The following is a 20,878-nucleotide window of genomic DNA, read 5'->3' as shown; positions in this document are numbered from 1 at the left end:
ACATCCACATTGTTACTTTGTGCCAGGAAGGGCTCTCAACAAGGGAAGTGTCCAGGCATCTCGGAGTGAACCAACAAGATGTTGTTCGGACATGGAGGAGATAACAGAGAGACAGGTACTGTCAATAACCTGCCTCGCTCAGGCCGCCCAAGGACTACTACTGCAGTGGATGACAGCTACCTACAGATTATGGCTTGGAGGAACCCTGACAGCAATGCCACTATATTGAATAATGCTTTACATGCAGCCACAGGACTTCGTGTTACAACTCAAAATGTGTGCAATAGCCTGTCATCCAAATTTCATTAAAGAGCTGAAGAAGGACCTCCTTCAAAAATCAGCCCAACTGTTTCAACATGCTGTAGCTTATCAGGTCGTTTCCAGGGGTTGTATCAGAAGGTTTCCAGGGGTTGTATCAGAAGCTACTGGCAATGCAGAATCCAGCTCCCATAGAGAGAAAGGATGGTTGTATTCCTCCATATTGGTGGAATAGAAATCAAAATCAGTCTCCTGTGTCTCCCGATATCAACAGAAAGTGGGTTCCTGGCTAGAATCAGCCATAATGGACTTATGTGATTCACCCATTGTCTTAGCTATGACTCTCAACAATATTATGAGAGACCCCTGTATTCGTACAGTTGCTATTGGTGGTCAAAAGTTGCATCTCGAGATCCTCCTAATGGCTTCCCATGCTTTACTTGCGAATGTGGACCTGTGATGCAGTTCAGGAACTTTTGCCAACACCTCTGCTTTCTCTACCGAATTATTTGCTTTGCCTTTGCACATGCCATTCAAAGGTTTGCAAGATTCTCATCTGTAGGCCACTGGTTGGATCTGCACATAGCTGCCCTCTGGTGCCTGACTGCAGAAAGACACTCAGCACTCCACCAAATTACAGGTTGCCTCCTGGGTGTTTCCACTGACTTTGGGATGGATGCATCTGCAGCATGGTGCATCACAGCTGTAATGTGACCTGCCCAGCTCTGGACACCGTCACACTGCTCAAAAACCACTAATTGTCTGTAAAGCATCCAGTTAGCCTTTTTGAACAATTATCTCAGTGGCTTCCTTTTCAGATCTGCTCCATCAAGCAGATGGATCCAGATAGGCTAGTGGTCGCTACCACGAAGGTCACTGATCATTGTCCAGTGTCCACTGAACACTGTCTGCAAGGGCAGGCAATAAGAAGTAGAGGTCTATGGCTTTAGACAAACTCATAACAGTACTAAAATGTGTAGCTTGACCCATGTTCATCAGCATGTTCTTCCTTGAAGATGACCTCATCCTCACCACAGGTCGGTTGTACACTTCTCTTCACATTAAACCTACTAACAAACAACAGTACTTACATTTTGAGGTTTTCCATTCTTTCCATGTCACACATTTCCTCACATATAGCCTTGGCATTTGAGGAAAATGTATTTATTCATATGTAGACACTTAACAGCAATACACAACCATTCTCACCTCATTCTTCACTGGACATAATTACCAAAAGCAGATTTCCCCAGCATCATCACATCCAATTCTGGTACTGATGATTCCTCCAAAGAATAGCTTAGGAGAACACTTCTTGTCACTTAGTGTTATCTGGTCTTGAATGTATTAATCAGCTCCTTTGACAAGTTATGGCTTCCTAAAATTGTAGGTATTATCCTATCATCCACCTATATGCTCTCACATTTTCCAATCTAATCCAGTATAGTCCCCAACAATCAGTCTTTCCTTCTCATCCCATCCTCAAAGTCTCCCCTGACCTGGGGTTCTGGATGACTTTTCCAAACTCACCCCATTTCCTAAACGTATCCAGTCCTTTTACTTCCCCTTAAACCTTTCTGCCAGAAGAAGGAGCCACTAGCTCTGCAAGTTTACAAATCTAAATACCTTTGTATATGTCTCCTCCTGTCACCACTTGGTGAGTGGATTTTTTATCTGCCAATTTTCAATATTTTATCAACAACTGATTACTTTTGTTGATATAAATAAAAATGCCTCCCCCCATGAACCATGGACCTTGCTGTTAGTGGGGAGGCTTGCACGCCTCAGCGATACAAATAGCCGTACCGTAGGTACAACCAAAACGGAGGGCTATATGTTCAGAGGCCAGACAAACGTGTGGTTCCTGAAGAGGGGCAGCAACCTTTTCAGTAGTTGCAAGGGCAACAGTCTGTATGATTGACTGAACTGGCCTTCTAACAATAACCAAAACGGCCTTGCTGTGCTGGTACTGTGAACGGCTGAAAGCAAGGGGGAAACTACGGCCGTAATTTTTCCTCTTGGCATGCAGGTTTACTGTATGATTAAATGATGATGGCGTCCTCTTGGGTAAAATATTCCGGAGGTAAAATAGTCCCCCATTCGGATCTCCGGGTGGGGTCTACTCAAGAGGATGTCGTTATCAGGAGAAAGAAAACTGGCGTTCTACGCATCGGAGCGTGGAATGTCAGATCCCTTAATTGGGCAGGTAGGTTAGAAAATTTGAAAAGGAAAATGGACAGGTTAAGGTTAGATATAGTGGGAATTAGTGAAGTTCGGTGGCAGGAGGAACAAGACCTCTGGTCAAGTGACTACAGGGTTATAAACACAAAATCAAATAGGGGTAATGCAGGAGTAGATTTAATAATGAATAGGAAAATAGGAATGTGGCTAAGCTACTACAAACACAGCATAGTGAATGCATTATTGTGGCAAAGATAGATATGAAGCCCACACCTACTACAGTAGTACAAGTTTATATGCCAACTGGCTCTGCGGATGACGAAGAAAATGAAGAAACGTATGATCAAATAAAAGAAATTATTCAGAAAGTGAAGGGAGATGAAAATTTAATAGTCATGGGTGACTGGAATTCGAGTGTAGGAAAAGGGAGAGAAGGAAACGTAGTAGGGGGATATGGATTGGGGCTAAGAAATGAAAGAGGAAGCCGCCTGGTAGAATTTTGCACAGAGCACAACTTAGTGATAGCTAACACTTGGTTTAAGAATCATGAAAGAAGGTTGTATACATGAAAGAACCCTGGAGATACTAAAAGGTATCAGATTGATTATATAATAGTAAGACAGAGATTTAGGAACCAGGTTTTAAATTGTAAGACATTTCCAGGGGCAGATGTGGACTCTGACCACAATCTACTGGTTATTACCTGTAGATTAAAACTGAAGAAACTGCAAAAAGGTGGGAATTTAAGGAGATGGGACCTGGATAAACTGAAAGAACCTGAGGTTGTAGAGAGTTTCAGGGAGAGCATAAGGGAACAATTGTTAGGAATGGGGGAAATAAATACAGTAGAAGAAGAATGGGTAGCTTTGAGGGATGAAGTAGAGAAGGCAGCACAGGATCAAGTAGGTAAAAAGACGAGGGCTAGTAGAAATCCTTGGGTAACAGAAGAAATATTGAATTTAATTGATGAAAGGAGAAAATATAAAAATGCAATAAATGAAGCACGCTAGACAGGAAGTGCAAAATGGATAAGCAGGGATGGCTAGAGGACAAATGTAAGGATGTAGAGGCTTATCTCCCTAGGGGTGAGATAGATACTGCCTACAGGAAAATTAAAGAGACCTTTGGATATAAGAGAACCACTTGTATGAACATCAAGATCTCAGATGGCAACCCAGTTCTAAGCAAAGAAGGGAAAGCAGAAAGGTGGAAGGAGTATATAGAGGGTCTATACAAGGTCGATGTACTTGAGGACAATATTATGGAAATGGAAGAGGATGTAGATGAAGATGAAATGGGAGATATGATATTGCGTGAAGAGTTTGACAGAGCACTGAAAGACCTGAGTCGCAACAAAGCTCCAGGTGTAGACAACATTCCATTAGAACTAGTTACAGCCTTGGGAGAGCCAGTCCTTACAAAACTCTACCATCTGGTGAGCAAGATGTAAGAGACAGGCGAAATACCCTAACACTTCAAGAAGAATATAATAATTCCAATCCCAAAGAAAGCAGGTGTTGACAGATGTGAAAATTACCAAACAATCAGTTTAATAAGCCGTAACTACAAAATACTAACACGAATTCTTTACAGACGAATAGGAAAACTAGTAGAAGCCGCCTCGGGGAAGATCAGTTTGGATTCCGTAGAAATACTGGAAGACGTGAGGCAATACTGACCTTAGGACTTATCTTAGAAGAAAGGTTAAGGAAAGGCAAACCTACGTTTCTAGCATTTGTAGACTTAGAGAAAGCTTTTGACAATGTTGACTGGAATACTCTCTTCCAAATTCTAAAGGTGGCAGGGGTAAAATACAGAGAGCGAAACACTATTTACAATTTGTACAGAAACCAGGCGGCAGTTACAAGAGTCGAGGAACATGAGGGGGAAGCAGTGGTTGGGAAGGGAGTAAGACAGGGTTGTAGCCTCTCCCCGACGTTATTGAATCTGTATATTGAGCAAGCAGTAAAGGAAACAAAAGAAAAATTCGGAGTAGGTATTAAAATCCATGGAGAAGAAATAAAATCTTTGAGGTTCGCCAATGACATTGTCATCCTGTCAGAGACAGCAAGGGACTTGGACGAGCAGTTGAATGGAATGGACACTGTCTTGAAAGGAGGATATAAGATGAACATCAACAAAAGCAAAATGAGGATAATGGAATTTAGTCGAATTAAGTCGAGTGATGCTGAGGGAATTAGATTAGGAAATGAGACACGTAAAGTAGTAAGGGGTTTTGCTATTTGGGGGGCAAAATAACTGATGATGGTCGAAGTAGAGAGGATATAAAATGTACACTGGCAATGGCAAGGAAAGCGTTTCTGAAGAAGAGAAATTTGTTAACATCGAGTATAGATTTAAGTGTCAGGAAGTCATTTATGAAAGTATTTGTATGGAGTGTAGCCATGTATGGAAGTGAAACATGGACGATAAATAGTTTGGACAAGAAGAGAATAGAAGCTTTCAAAATGTGGTGCTACAGAAGAATGCTGAAGATTAGATGGGTAGATCACATAACTAATGAGGAACTATTGAATAGGATTGGGGAGAAGAGATGTTTGTGGCACAACTTGACCAGAAGAAGGGATCGGTTGGTGGGACATGTTCTGAGGCATCAAGGGATCACCAATTTAATATTGGAGGGCAGCGTGGAGGGTAAAAATCGTAGAGGGAGACCAAGAGATGAATACACTAACCAGATTCAGAAGGATGTAGGTTGCAGTAGGTACTGGGAGATGAAGAAGCTTGCACAGGATAGAGTAGCATGGAGAGCTGCATCAAACCAGTCTCAGGACTGAAGACCACAACTTCCACGTCGAGAAAAGGCAATACCCCATTCTTCAGTCCTGAGACTGGTTTGATGCAGCTCTCCATGCCAATCTATCCTGTGCAAGCTGCTTCATCTCCCAGTACCTACTGCAACCTACATCCTTCTGAATCTGCTTAGTGTATTCATCTCTTGGTCTCCCGGTACGATTTTTACCCTCCACGCTGCCCTCCAATACCAAATTGGTGATCCCTTGATGCCTCAGAACATGTCCTACCAACCGATCCCTTCTTCTGGTCAAGTTGTGCCACAAACATCTCTTCTCCCCAATCCTATTCAATAGTTCCTTATTAGTTATGTGACCTACCCATCTAACCTTCAGCATTCTTCTGTAGCACCACATTTTGAAAGCTTCTATTCCCTTCTTGTCTAAACTATTTATCGACCATGTTTCACTTCCATACATGGCTACACTCCATACAAATACTTTCAGAAATGACTTCCTGACACTTAAATCGATCTTAACAAATTTCTCTTCTTCAGAAACACTTTCCTTGCCATTGCCAGTCTACATTTTATATCCTCTCTACTTTGACTATCATCAGTTATTTTGCTCCCCAAATAGCAAAACTCCTTTACTACTTTAAGTGCCTCATTTCCTAATCTAATTCTATATCTATAAATATGCATCAATTAATTATGGGGAAGAGTCAAAAAAATTCTTCTGGGTTTAGGATCACACTGTCAACTACAAAATTCTGATGTCTTGAGCCTATTGTAAGACACCTTCCTCAGGGTGTATTGCTAACTGCTGAATGGGTGCTCATTTGATTACATACACACTATGGAGGAGTGCTGTGATTGAATATGAGGGTGAGTAGGAAGTGTATTAGGTGTTCATTTACTGTTCTTTGCATTGCTTGATGTCATTGGTGGAAATAGGCACTTTTCACTGAAGTTTCCTTTATTGCTTGACATTGGTGGAAATCGGCGAATAGGAATTTGAGTGGCGACTGCAGCGTGGTGCTGTTTACTAATTGCCTAGTATTGACTAGGGCACATCAGCACTCTGTGTACTCTCCACTGCCTGTCGGTTTGTGAAAGCTGTCCTTCTGCAAAGCTGTGACTGCTGGCAGCCAAGATGCTGGAAGCCTGTGCCTGTCTTCTTTAGTCATGATGTTGGGTCACCTGGCTACTTCTATAGCCCCTCTGATCTTCCTCCTCAAGCTAACCGTTGGTTCACCAGTATATGGGCCTCTTGAAATTCAATTGTTTGAGATGGATATATCTCTAGTGATCAGATAACCTCTTGCTTGTTGGATGCCCAGTCTCACCTACATACACCAGTCCACATTCGCACCCGATTTCATAAACTTTGGCAGCATGAAACTTGTCAATTCTATCTTTCATCAAGCCCAGAATGTCTTATTTTGTTGTTGCTATGTAAAATCAGCTTAATACCTGCTTGATGAAGAATTTTGTTCAGACATTCAGTAACCCCCTGTATGTATGATAGCAGGATGGTGTTCTGTGATTTGTTCTGGATTTCCCTATTGCCCTCCTCCTTTGGCGTCATAGTTTTCTGTTTCATCCTCACGTCATAGCCATTAGCTCTAAAAATGGACATGAGGTTCTGTAGTTCAGCTTTCAGGTTGTGTTCAATGCTGATCCTGTAGGCTCTCTTAGTTAAAGTTTGCAGCATCGATTTATTTTGCATGGGATGGTGATGGGAGGATGCATGCAGGTACATGTCCATGTTGGCGAGATTTCTATAAACTCTGTGTCCAAGCTTCTCATCAGGCTTACGGTAAACTTCCACGTCGAGAAAAGGCAATACCCCATTCTTTTCTATCTCCATGCTGAAGAATCCTCCCACCACTATCCTACTGGGAATCACAAGAGGTGGAGCTGCAGATGCTCTATGACCAGTGCATCACCACTGAGATGATAATGAGGAAAGGGAAAGTTAGCTGTGGATCACTTTTCGAGATACTGCACAAGATTTTGATTGTAACGAAAGATGACCACCCACTTGGTTCCGTGACTGCTGCTGCTCATTCGAAAGTCCCACCCGAACAGGGTCTTGTGGAAATGTTAAAGCTGTGTGAGTTCATTCTGGTCAACTTCTTCACCCACTTAATCATCACAGACAAGTCTAGAGTATATCACTATGACTCTGAGACACAGGAGAAAAGTGAGGAGTGGAAACAAGTGTATTCTCCACTGCTGATAAAGGTGAGATCTTTTCAGAACATTTCTTTGGACTGTCAATGTGAGGTGTTATTTGCACAGGAGAATACTAGGGAAACCCCTACCATGGGCAATGATGGGCTGGATCATTCTGCATCAGGTACCGTCATGTGAGCTGCTACTTTGGGCTATCAAATCCTGCCTCACCATCCATATTCTCCAGACATGGCACCCAATGAATTCTTCTTCTTCTTCTTCTTCTTCTTCTTCTTCCATCAGATGAAGTGACCACTGTCTGGCAGGGATTTCCAGAATGACAGCAAGGTGATTCTCAGGGTGGAACATTTTGTGAGCATCCAAAATGTAGACTTTTATAATCGAGATATCTGCCAAGTCATCCACTGTTGCAGAAAACGTCTCTCATTGAATGGTGAGTAAGCATAGAAGGACTGATAATGTCACAGAGATTCATGGTCACAGTGTCCCCCCCTTTTTTTTTTAAAGATAATAACTGAAAAAATATATATTACCCTTCACACTCTGAGAATGTAATTTGAAACAAAAAACAATAACTCTAAACTGAATTCAAATATGCATAATAAACAAAATACACAAAACTGCAACACTATAACAGAGTCAACAACCAAGGCTGAAACATTCATTTAAAGAGAAGGGGGTATCTTGAAGAAATAGAAGACTGAATGAAAAGGAATAATTTAGATTAAATTTATACTGAAGAAATAACTTACAAACTAAGACTGAATAAAGAAGCTGAAAAGTATACCAACATGTATTGAATATAGGAGAACATGGGCTAAGAGGTAACTATGAGTGTAGGTTAATGTGATGAAGTGGAAGGCACAGTCTGAGGCTACTGGTAAAAGCAGTCATGTGAGCTGCAAACTAAGCTGCAACCACTGTGCTGCTTTTTACACGGGCATGAAAACTACCAAGCTGTTGGACCACATGAATGGCCACTGACACACTGTGGCCAAGAGATAGTTGGGCCACCCAGTTGTTGAATGTGCTGCCCCACAAAGTGTTCTTTTCTTCAATGGCTGCTTCACAACCTGTGCCATGCAGATCCTTACCAGCAACACTAGCTTTTCCGTAATTGTGCACATGGGAACTCTCCCTACAATATATCTTACATTCCCACAACCTCCTTGGTCTCAATATTTTCTGGTCACTGTCACTCACCCACCTATCCCCTTTCCTACTCCCACTCCAGCTCTACACAGCCTTCTATTCCACCAACGCATGTGCTATTCGTATTCCCCTTCTGCTCCTCCTTCCCCCTCCCCCCTTCTAATCTTCCAACTGCACCTAGCAGCCCCACCCCATATCCAATATATCCCTGCACGATCGTACAAGCAGCACTATGCCCGCCCATCCCTGCCCTGCTATCCCACACCCTCCCCGCCCTAGTCTCCTCCTTACCCCCACAACCCAGATTTCTTCTTCTACAATGTGCAGCGGCTCGCAGTCCAACCTTGGTGGGCAGAGATAGTGGTCGTGTGTGTGTGTGTGTGTGTGTGTGTGTGTGTGTGTGTGTGTGTGTGTGTGTGTGTGTGTGCGCGCGCGCGCGCATTTTCTACTTCAGAAGAACGCTTTATGCCTGAAATTTTAAATGCATTGTAGTCTTTTGTTGTGCCTGTCTGCAACTCAAAGTCTCCTCTATATGGTAAGTAGCAATCTATACTTTTCATAATATTGTCCTAAATCTAAAAATGTATCATACAATTTTGGAAAAAAACCTCAAAGTATAAGTTTCACTGAAATTTTGGAACTATTACTTGGAGAACGTCAAGAATAGATAAGATTGTATTTGCTGTTGCAATATACAAATTCACATTAGTAAAGAGGGAAATGTATCTATAAGTCAACATGAAAAGGGCAGCACTTACAAGCATCTAATTAAAATTTATGTACGGGCTACAAACTCTGGTATCATTCTTTTCTAATAAGAATACTAGCAAGAAGTTCTAGTAATTGTATGCAGCAAAATGTCAGAAAACTCTTTACGTCATAACTATGCTTACAGTAGATGATATGTAATGCTTTTTAACAAAGATGTAATGAATTTTGCTAATTTGTGATTTCCGCAATCTGCGCACCACAACTCCAAGAATGTGTATGATTGTACAAGTTATATTACAAAACAATACCTGATGGTACATGTGGATGTGGACAACCAACGACCTTGTTGTCTCTCAACCACTCAGGAGCAAGAGGACCCAGCAGGCCCAACGGTGTCATGCTCTGCTTCGAGTAGAAAATGTAGTCAATGATTCCTTTGAAATCAAACCTATGAATAAGAAAAAAATAAGTAAGTGTTAATAAAGAAATGGCAGAAAATATTACACAGACAATAGCAGCTAATTTCTGCATAAACATAAGGCAAGTTCATCTCAGAATATTTAAAACCTGTTTAAGTATTTTATAGACAATGAAGGTATTTAACATCTTACGTGTAATTTGTAAAGGGCATAATATCTTCACTGTATGCGGAAGCAAGTTTGAAGGAATGTGTGAATTCATTTGGTTTTTCACAGCCAGAAATCTTCTGCAGGCAGGCTTTGTATGCAAGTGACTTGAAATCCTTGTGATCAGCAGGAACTCTCCCAGATGTCAGGAATTCAATCACACCTGCAACAGGAAATACAAATGATTTAAAACTATGAAAAGCAGTTCTCTTTCCTGCGAAGGTTACACACTTTTACTGGTCCAACAAATGTGACAGATGTTTGGAACTACATTATATAATACACAGTTACACTGGTTCTTTACTGTAATTATCAATTTAATTCTACTGGATGATCAAAAAGTCAGTATAAATTTGAAAACTTAATAAACCACAGAATAATGTAGATAGAGAGGTAAAAATTGACACACATGCTTGGAATGACATGGGGTTTTATTAGGGGAAAGAAGAAGAAGAAGAAGAAGAAGAAGAAGAAGAAGAAGTAGTTCACAAAATGTCTGATGGATGGCGCTGGAGCGCAAAACTGCTACTGGGACGGGTGAGAGGTACGCCGATATGTTACAGAATCGCATCATCCCCAGCCTGGCTGATAAACACCTGCTGGAGCGTACGATGTTTATGCAGGATGGCGCTCCACACCATATTGCTAGACGCATGAAAGATCTCTTGTGCGCATCGTTTGTTGATGATCGTGTGCTCAGCCGCCACTTTCGTCATGCTTGGCCTCCCAGGTCCCCAGGTCTCAGTCAGTGCGATTATTGGCTTTGGGGTTACCTGAAGTCGCAAGTGTATAGTGATCGACCAACATCTCTAGGAATACTGAAACACAACATCTGACGCCAATGCCTCACCGTAACTCCGGACATGCTTTACAGTGTTGTTCACAACATTATTCCTCGACTACAGCTATTGTTGAGGAATGATGGTGGACATATGGAGCATTTCCTGTAAAGAACATCATCTTTGCTTTGTCCTACTTTCTTATGCTAATTATTGCTATACTGATCAGATGAAGTGCCATCTGTCGGACATTTTTTGAACTTTTGTATTTTTTTGGTTCTAATAAAACCCCAGGTCATTCCAAGCATGTGTGTCAATTTGTACCTCTCTATCTACATTATTCAGTGATTTATTCAGTTTTCAAATTTATTCTGACTTTTTGATCACCCGGTATATTCAGTCAGAAGAAAACATTTCTAATCTAAAGGATATGACTATACTGTGCACAGTGTCACAGAGAAACAAGCTGAAACATATTTACAAAATACTTACAAATTGCGTATCTTGTAAATGCAACTTCTATGATAATTTCGACGTTCTTGTAAACACATTGTCATAAATTTGAAATTCTCCATTACAATAAAGTCTGCAGAAAATCTGATTATTCAAACTTGACTTCACTACTCCATCTGCAGTGTGAGTTGAACTAAACCAGATGGCCTGTCTCCTGCTCAAAATAGTCCACAGACTCTACCCCACAAGCCACAGACATTCCACACACTATGAATGTTGATGCATATTTTCAAACAAAAATACAACAAAGCTAAGAAAACCTTTAAAAAATAACTTCCAAACCTTAGAAAATAGTTCTACAATAATATCACGGCCCACTAATGTAAGCAAGGCCTTCTGGAAACTGATCAATAAGTACCAAAAAACCTTCACAACTATGGATAGGAAACCCTCATGCATTATTTAGGATGGTAATATTATTTTACAGAAAATAAATTATCAACAGAAATATAGCTTGGCTTTAGGAAAGATTGCTGCACAACAACTGCAGTTACTGAGATCCTCCATAAAGTGTACAGCCTCCTAGATGAAGGAATGTAGACAACAGTGATATTTGTAGATCTTTCCAAAGCCTTCAACTTTGTCAACGAAGGGCTGCTCATGAAGAAACTTAAAGCATACACTGTCTACATACTTAACAAATCGCAAACACTGTACTAAACTTTCATGTAAAGCAGGTAATAAGGTCACGAAGATCCAGTCTTCTAGAGATACAGTAATAATGGGGAAGCTGCATGGGTCAATCCCTCGACCCTTCCTCTTCTTGGTTTGTGTCAATGATGTGACACAACCCTTCCACTCACATCTAGTATGCTATGCTGATGACACTTCCATCTTATATTATGAGAAAGACTTTAAGGCATTACAAAGCCTGTTGCAACAAAGGGTGTAACAGAAGTAACAACATATGCTCTACACTGAGGCCTGCAGCTATTAAAGTTTAAAGCAACTGGCTCCCATGACATTGAAATAAACAATATATGTGGTATTACATCAGTAGAAACAGATAACACTCAATTTCCTGGTGTCCACCTGGGCAAAAATCTTCATTGGGTAAACCAAATTAATTCTGTGTGCGAGAAAATCAGCAGTAGTTTGTTTTCAATATGCCAATTGGCAAAAATTATTCAACTCATACCTTAAAAATTGTATACTATGGGATTATTTATCCAATTCTTAGTCACGGTACTGAACTGTGATGCTGTGCAGCAGACCTACATCCTAACAGAGTACTGGTATTACAGAAGACAGCGATTAGGTTAACACATGGGCTAAGGTCCTGAGACTCCTATCTTAAAACCTCATCGAATGGTAAATATTTAATTATACCAGTATATACCTTGTATTTGTAGAAACTGATTATATTTTTTGTGAATAATAGAAACAAAGCAAATAAGTACAGTGATACATATAACTGTGCTACAAAAGTGAGGGTAACTACTTCAGACAGAACACGAAATTAAACATATCTGATGGTTGTCCTTATGTTAATGGTCAGATATGGTTCAACAAGCTGCTACAGACTTCGAAAATTTGTGAAAAAAAGCTGTTCCACAGGGAGTTAAAAGCTTCCACAGGAGATAATATTTGTGTTCAATCAGCGGATTCTATGCTGAATGTTCTCTATTGCAACATCTAATATATTTAGAATATTAAGATGAATATATGTACAACTACTGTATGTACATTTACATTAATTTATTACTCAACCAAGGTATGCCATTTGCAAAAGTCATCAGCTTGATGGCTAAATGCAAAAAAATGTAAATCAATAAATGTTTCACTACCACTAAGCGAAAGATGTCAAGTCTATCTATCTCATTATACAACACTGCAGAAGCTACACATGACATTAATTGTTTTTTGTAACATAATTGCAAAATTAAATAATTACTAAATTCATCTATAACTATATTTAAAACACAAATATAACCTTTCTAAGGTTCCATGCCTCAATTGGTAAAAATGAAACCATTATAGGATCTTTTTTTTTTGTTTGTCTATCTGTCCGACAGTTATAAACCCTTTTTCTCGTGAATGGGTATATGTATCACATTGAAATTTATGACACACACACACACACACACACACACACACACACACACACACACTTTCTCTCTCTCCCCCCCCCCCCACCCCCCCCCCCCCGCCTCCCTCCCTCCCTCCGAGGTATATGGTCCCTCGGCAATTGAAAAAATTGAAGCTTATTAGTCAATGCAGTCAAAAGATACTGCCATTTATGTCACATACTCTGATATTCCTTAATAACACTGCCCCAAAAGCTGGACGTGCATGCCAATATCTCGGTGTTATTATATAACATGGGGTGACCAGTATCCAAGCAATGTTCAGCAATAGCAGATCTACTTGGCTGCTGTAATCGTGTGTGCCATTTATGCTCAGTACATCCATCCTCCATGGTCCTGATAGTTTGACCATTATATTCCACGCCACAGCTACAAGAAATGTAATATACACCCACCTTATGCAGACTAAGATCATCCTTAACAGAACCCAAAAGCACTCTAATTTTAGATGGAAGTCAAAAAACACATTTCACATCATATTTCCAATTATGTACAAAAGATGCAATATTTACTATCTGATTCAGTGTATCGCAGAATCGACACTGACCCCACAAAAAGTGTTGAGAGGAAGACCAACAGCCTCCTGAAGAAAAGTGATTTGTTGCAGGACACTATCAAGAGTCTTAACAACTATGGTGCTGTTCCCCCTAGGTTATATGGCCTTCTGAAGGTTCACAAGGAAAGAGTTCCTTTCCATCCAATAGTGAGTAATATTGGTGCTCCAACATATCGTGTAGCCAAGCATCTTGCTTCCCTGTTGAGTCCACGAGTAGGTCAGTGTGATCATCATACCAGGTACTAAGCTGATTTTTTACATCGTTTGGAGAGACTGCGTTTGAATGACTCTTATATTTTAGTGAGTTTCGATGTGGTCTCTCTTCACTGGTGTTCCTCTGTCTGATTCATTGCGGTTAATTGAGGCTAGTTTTGCTGCTGAATTAACTAATCTCTTTTGGCACATGTTGACATCCAATTACTTTTTATTCAAGACCAGTACTATGAGCAGACAGATGGAGTTGAGATGGGTAGTCCGTTGTCTCCTGTGATCGCAAATTTGTTTATGGAAGACTTCGAGGAACGTGCATTGGAGTTGGTGCCTTTGAAACCCGCCTGTTTCTTTAGATATGTTGACAATACTTTTGTTGTTTGGCCTCGTGGTAGGAAGAATTTGGATGCCATTCTAAAACATCTGAACTCAATCCACCCGAACATTCGTTTTTCAATGGAAGTGGAAGAGGATGGTTGCCTTCCCTTTCTTGACAAGTTGGTTAGAGGAAAGGATGATGGATCATTGAAACACGCAGTCTACAGGAAACATACTCACACAGACTTGTACTTACAGGCTAATAGTTGTCACCATCCGGCTAAGCGTAAAGGGGTACTTCATACCTTGGTGCACAGGGCACATGTCATTTCCGATGCTGGAAGTTACGTTTCGTCAAAATGGTTATAGTGATAGACAGACTGAACATGCGTTGCGCTATTGACCAACTATACATTGGGTGATTGATGATAATTCTGAGTTGACACCTAAGTCTACTGCCTTTTTGCCTTACGTACGAAACACTTCCAACAGGATCGATTGTGTGAATCTTCAAGTTTTCGCGGCGCAAAGACTGCTCCATTAAGTTTCGGGAATGCAGCCGCATGAATTCTGCTTCTTCTAATATTTCGGCTGTATACCTTTCAGCCATCTTCAGAGAGTGCCGTATGACAGACACTCCAGCGCTCGCTCCATCCTTTTAAACTCTCGGACCGCGCCACTGCGCATGCGGCCACAGATAAACAAGGCGCCAGTGATGTTAATCGGCGGCAAAGATGTACAACATATGCATGAGTTACGTCTGTGGCTGCGCATTCGATCCATGCTGGGAGGTCGATGTATTACTGGGAGCTGAACTGTAGCGACGTCTTTATAAGTTCAATATTGAAAGTGCCGGATTCCATGATTTATCTAATGTGAAACCGCTGTCTCTATTAATTAAATTAATTAAATAGAGACAGAGCGTCAGTCGTACGGCACTCTCTGAAGATGGCTGAAAGGTATACAGCCGAAATATTAGAAGAAGCAGAATTCATGCGGCTGCATTCCCGAAACTTAATGGAGCAAGATCGATTGTATTTTACAGAAATACGGTGTGAAATGCGTTTTTCGACCTCCATCTAAAATTAGAGTGCTTTTGAGTTCTGTTAAGGATGATCTTGGTCTGCATAAGGCACATGTATATCACATTCCTTGTAGCTGCAGCATGGAATATATTGGTAAAACTATCAGGACCACGGAGGATGGATGTACTGAGCATAAATGGCACACACGATTACAGCAGCCAAGTAGATCTGCTATTGCTGAACATTGCTTGGATACTGGTCACCCCATGTTATATAATAACACCGAGATATTGGCATGCACGTCCAGCTATTGGGACAGTTTTATTAATTAGGCAGTTGAGATTAAATTAGAAAGCAACCTCGTTATTTGTCAAAAAACAGAGGGACAATGTCAAAGCTACCTCACCTGCGAATTTGTAGTCTCACTATTGATAGCTCTGACTTTGGTCATCTTTGGTGGCACTAGTGTTCAGTATGTGTTATCTTTCCTGCATCAGTCCGAGAACTGAGGTTTTTAAATTTGCATGTATGTTGCCTGTCCATTGCAGTTGCCTTGAAAATGGCGGGGTGTTCTCCCACCGAAATATCGGCGGTCGCTGAAAGTGTTACCTCGCTGAATTCCCGAAAGTTATTTGAAAGTTGTATACGCCAGGAGACACTCAGGTCTCACAAAATTTGTACATTTTGCATCTGAAGCATGGACTGTAGCATGAACCTTACATCAGACATTGCTCCATTTCTAATAAAGCACATTTGCAGATGTACACATGACATCGCTTAATTTTTGTCTTTCACCCACAACAGTCTCACAAAACACAGCTTCATTAAAGACCTTTTGCTCCTGACATTCAGTCATTTCAACTTGTCAATGCTACTTTTTTAGCACTAAGATTGTGTACACAGCTTCCATACTAAGACGTGACTAACCTTACACTCCTAAAAGCTCCAGTAAAAGAAAACAAGACAATGAGTATGAAGTGAGTGCAGCACCACACTTCTGAGACTCATCATACTCAAAGAACTAGTTTTGCCATACCTAACTGCAGAATTACGGTGAATAGATGTATTTCATAGTAAGGCAGACATCTTTAAAAATAAAGACTGAGAAGAGTGTTACAGTCCATAACCTTTCTCTTGGCTGCTTGGTTCCAGGTTTACGAAGTGATAGAAGTCTTAAGATTTCTAGCCAGTGTGTTTCTTGTTCAACCATAACCAACTCTGGCAATCAAACAATACTGTATGGAGTATCACTGTAACAGCCATTGTTTAATGTTGTTTAACTTGTATGTGCTGACTTCAGGTTGCTTTTATTGCGATAAGTAATGCAGAAGTTCCTGGTCCATCATGCGAGCTATTTACAACTCATCAGACAAAAAATCTGCACTGAGTGAGCATAGTGAGGCCCACCACTCCTCTCTCCAAGGAAGCCCACATGTTAGGCAGATTCTGCTTTCCTTGCTACTTGCACCCCACATCTATCAGCATCCAAGAAAAATTTTAGAAGCTGTGTGTCAGTCCAACTACCACCACTCTCCTTCCAATCCTACTTCATCAAACAAGTGAGGTATGTACTCAGCTCATTAATTACAGCAAAATTATATCATAATAAAGAGCAGAGCTGCTTACCAGAGTCTGGAAGAGAGTTAAAATCTCCACACAACAGTAACTGTATACTGCTTGGATCAGGTTTGTGTCCAGGCCTGAAGCTGTGGCTGGCATCCTCCAGGATACTGCGGAGTTCATTTGACAACATCATTGTCTGGATCAACTTTACATCACAAAATTCAGGATCCCAATGTATGTGGGCTGTGCATACTAATATAGGTTGATGAAACTGACTGGGGTCTGGTGGCAAACCTGAAAAATAAAAAGCGATACAGCTTGCAAATCCTGCCTACAAGTAAGTGAAAACATGTGGGACACACACACACACACACACACACACACACACACACACACACACACACGAGAAAGAGAGAGAATGACTGCAGGGGAGGGGGGGGGGGGTGTCTGATCATATGAACCTCGTGAAACTGCCTCTCCTTGTACATAACTTACAGTTCTTAATAATGATTAATTTTATCATTTGCCAGAAGGCTTTCAATGTCATATATCCTGTTCAGTTCTTGGACAATCACAACAAATCAGAATGTTACTGTTTGAGCCGTGTGCAACAGGTATCTACATTTCTCAGACAGATCACTTGTAGTCCTCCACAAAGAAGTAATCATAACAGGAATGTCAATGGCAAACACTATTTTTGGTTACCACGATAAAATAATGATGGATCAATTTTGAAACACCATGACTGACAACAATCAACAGTTGAAAAATCTGTGCTGAATGTTAGAGTGTTATAGGCTCTTCCCAAAAGATAACATTGTATCAATGAACAAGCAGTGTAATACAAAAAAGTAAATATGTCATCAATTCACAGACACATCACAGTGCTATATCGAGCATGAAGGCATGGTCGCATTGGCGGTGGTATGCCACTGCTTTCCTCCAACCTTCAAACTGTCTTACTCAACCAATTTTGAGGGAATGACACTGAACCAGTGTGTAACTTGACATTTTTCACATTGATAAACATGGTTAGAGGTGAAAGAAGTGAAAAGTGACACATGAAAAACATAGGACTGGCTGGGGATCGAATCTGAGACCTTTGGATTTGTTGTCTAGCACTTTATCACTGAAACACCTATCCAGGGCAACACATTTTCAAAGGCAAGAATCGTACCAAGACCGAAACTAGATTACAAAATTTGGGAGTTGGATTACATTTTTTCCAATCATGACTTTGAAGCTAGGTCACACATTCAGTCATCCCGCCATCTTGTTTGGCAGTAAATGCAATTGGGTGGTAGTGTGACTCAGCATTTTCCAGTTCTACATTAACCCCATAGGAATAATGTAAGGGACTACTATGAAAGGTTAAACACACCCCACTAATAAATATGTAGAAATCTCTGTAACAACATTATTTTTCCTTTTATGTGGAATTTGTGACATTTCAGTCCAAGTGTCACCTCTCTCTGTTTGTCTGAAATCTTTAAGTGTCTTTGCAAAAACAGACACAATATCTGATAGGATAACCGCAATCAGTGCTTTTACAATGTTACTTATAATCCATCTTGATTGCATAAAATGTTTATTCATATGACCGGTTTCAGTTCCTCTAGAACCATCTTCAGATCTGTAATGATAATGATACTAATTTACTATTTCACAAATGCAAACCTTTTTCATCCTATCCAATCACCATCAAATGTACCAGAATGAACCGGCAATTTCGGTTATAGGAGTCACGCTCCACACATAGCAACCTTCACATGCTGCGTCACATAAAATTGGTTGGCAGAATGCACGTCATTTATATTAATTATAACACTATTGCCAACAGGTGGTGTCTGGTACATTTGTTACATTACATATGAACATACTGTATAAAGTAGATTTTTGTAATTAACTTTTATCTTTAAGAATACTTAATTAAAATCTGTAGGTGTCCAGGTTAAAATCTATACTTGTCAAAATTAAAATACACAGTAAAATTATCATTTTTATAAAATCTAAAAACAAAGGGTAATTTCTATATCCATGGCACCAGTGCAGACTTGTTTTCCTCTATGGTCTACTTCCGTGGTTCCTGCCATTTCGGTGTTGTGCCGCGATCCACCCAGTCATCTGACGTCCAACGCCGTGGGCAAGAGGGTCACGCCGGAGGGTCCCATCAATGACTCCTGGAACTGCATGCATCTTCCAGCTTCCCCACCATGCACCATCTGTCATCCCTCGGCCTGGACCTCCTTACGCAACAGCTGTCATCTCAGTAAGTCATCATAAATACTAAAATAGGCTTGTTTGAACTCACTTTGCTTGTTGAGGATTAAATCTGGATCTTTCTTTTTGTGGGTGTATATTTCTATTTCTTCCAAAATGTTAAGAAAACGTCCCTTATGAGCTCTATGCAAGATGTCTAAATTTTGTTCAGTGTTCTTCACTGAATGCTTTAAGGCAGCCATATGTGCCCCAAATGCTGTTTTGTTTTGGGAGTAGGTGTGCTCCCTGAATCTGGTCTCAAAGTTCCTACCAGTCTGCCCTATATATTATTTACAGCAGCCATCACATTTGATCTTACATACAGCTGAATCCTGAAATTTATTACATATTTTATGTTGGAGGTTCAATTTTAGCATGTTATTTGTTCAGAACCCTATTTTAAAATTGGATTTACGAAAGCATCTTTCAATCTTGTCTGTAGTTCTTTCACTGTACGTGAGAACCACATATTTTTTCTTCTTGTTCCTCTTAACTATGACTTGACTTCCTTCTATTTGTTTCATTTGCCTCTTCCTTATCTTATTATAAATATTCATCACCACCTTGCACATAAATCCGTTCACTACGGCCGCTTGTTTTAAAATACTTAGCTCCTTTTCTACTTCCTGTTGGCTTAGTGGCAATCTCAGTAGCCCGTATACCATCGAAGTAAAATATGCCCATTTGTATTGTGGTGGGTGACAAGAGCGCTCATTGATAACTAAATCTGTACACATATGTGTTCTAAATATGCTAAATTCATGCTTCCCATCTTTCTTTATTAGTGTTAAATCTAAGTAATCTATAGGGTTGTCTTCTTTAAAATCCATTGTGAATCTAATTTTCGGGTGTTGAGAGCTCATTTTTTTGTGCTGCGTTTTCAATATCATTTTTATCTCCTTTGTATATTAAAAGAGAGAGGTCAACATATCTCCTGTAATATACAATATACTCGGCGATATCAGGATTTTCATCAAAGAATTTGTTTTCCAAGTGATTTACAAAAATGTCAGCCACCGTCTGTGGTGCTGACAATTTTGGTGGAAAGGTTAACAGCAGTGTTATGGGAACACTTCGGTTCTGGATTTGTTGGAATGTTGACAGGGAGTTTTGGGGGATGTGGCAAGTTGAAAAGTTCAGCTAGGCAGGTTTTAGGTACTATGAGGGGTGGACACGGAGGAACACACTGAAGGTAGTGTAGAGGTTGGACAGTGGTTTCCAAAGGCAGTAGTAGAATGTCCGCAGGCTGGATACCTTATGCAGGTGATGTCTGGAACATCCAAATTCATTCAACAGACATCCACAGCTTAAAACTTCATGTTGGCTGTATGATTACTTTATTTGAAAAGCGTGACAAGTTTCATAATGTAAGTTACATCATCAGGTGAAGTTTATACACGATTGTGTGTGACAACTGATATTAAGGTTTCCTCTGACTTCTACAATTTCACTCTATCGCAAAAATCATGTTGCAGCCTACCATCCCCCATCCCTCTGTCACCCTTCCACATTAGTTTACCATGGGCTGTGACTCAATTTATGGAATTGGCTGAATTACAGACATGAGGAGAAAGTTTAATATCAATTGTACTCCAGTGTCATGTTGTAACTGACTTCATCTGGCGATGTAACTAGTATTATCAAACCACTCGTGCTTTTTAAATAAAGTAACCATATAGTTGCAGC

General features: G+C 40.4%; 1 protein-coding gene across 5 annotated transcripts in view; it reads right to left on the bottom strand.

Moving 5' to 3' along the window:
• The window catches only part of LOC126279128 (CCR4-NOT transcription complex subunit 6-like), an 811,221-nt gene that overhangs the window by 15,413 nt on the left and 774,930 nt on the right, over positions 1 to 20,878 (bottom strand). For all 5 annotated transcript variants that reach the window (XM_049979620.1, XM_049979621.1, XM_049979619.1 and 2 more), the window contains 3 exons: positions 16,997 to 17,227; positions 9,868 to 10,045; positions 9,565 to 9,704 (listed from right to left, as the gene is read on the bottom strand). In XM_049979620.1, the coding sequence (XP_049835577.1) occupies positions 9,565 to 9,704; positions 9,868 to 10,045; positions 16,997 to 17,227 (549 nt within the window). The remainder of the gene's footprint in view (positions 1 to 9,564; positions 9,705 to 9,867; positions 10,046 to 16,996; positions 17,228 to 20,878) is intronic.

This window comes from Schistocerca gregaria, chromosome 6 (genome assembly GCF_023897955.1).
Source record: "Schistocerca gregaria isolate iqSchGreg1 chromosome 6, iqSchGreg1.2, whole genome shotgun sequence".
NCBI lineage: Eukaryota > Metazoa > Arthropoda > Insecta > Orthoptera > Acrididae > Schistocerca > Schistocerca gregaria.
The sequence above is the reverse complement of the archived record's forward strand: the minus strand, read 5'-3'. Positions and strand labels throughout refer to the sequence as shown.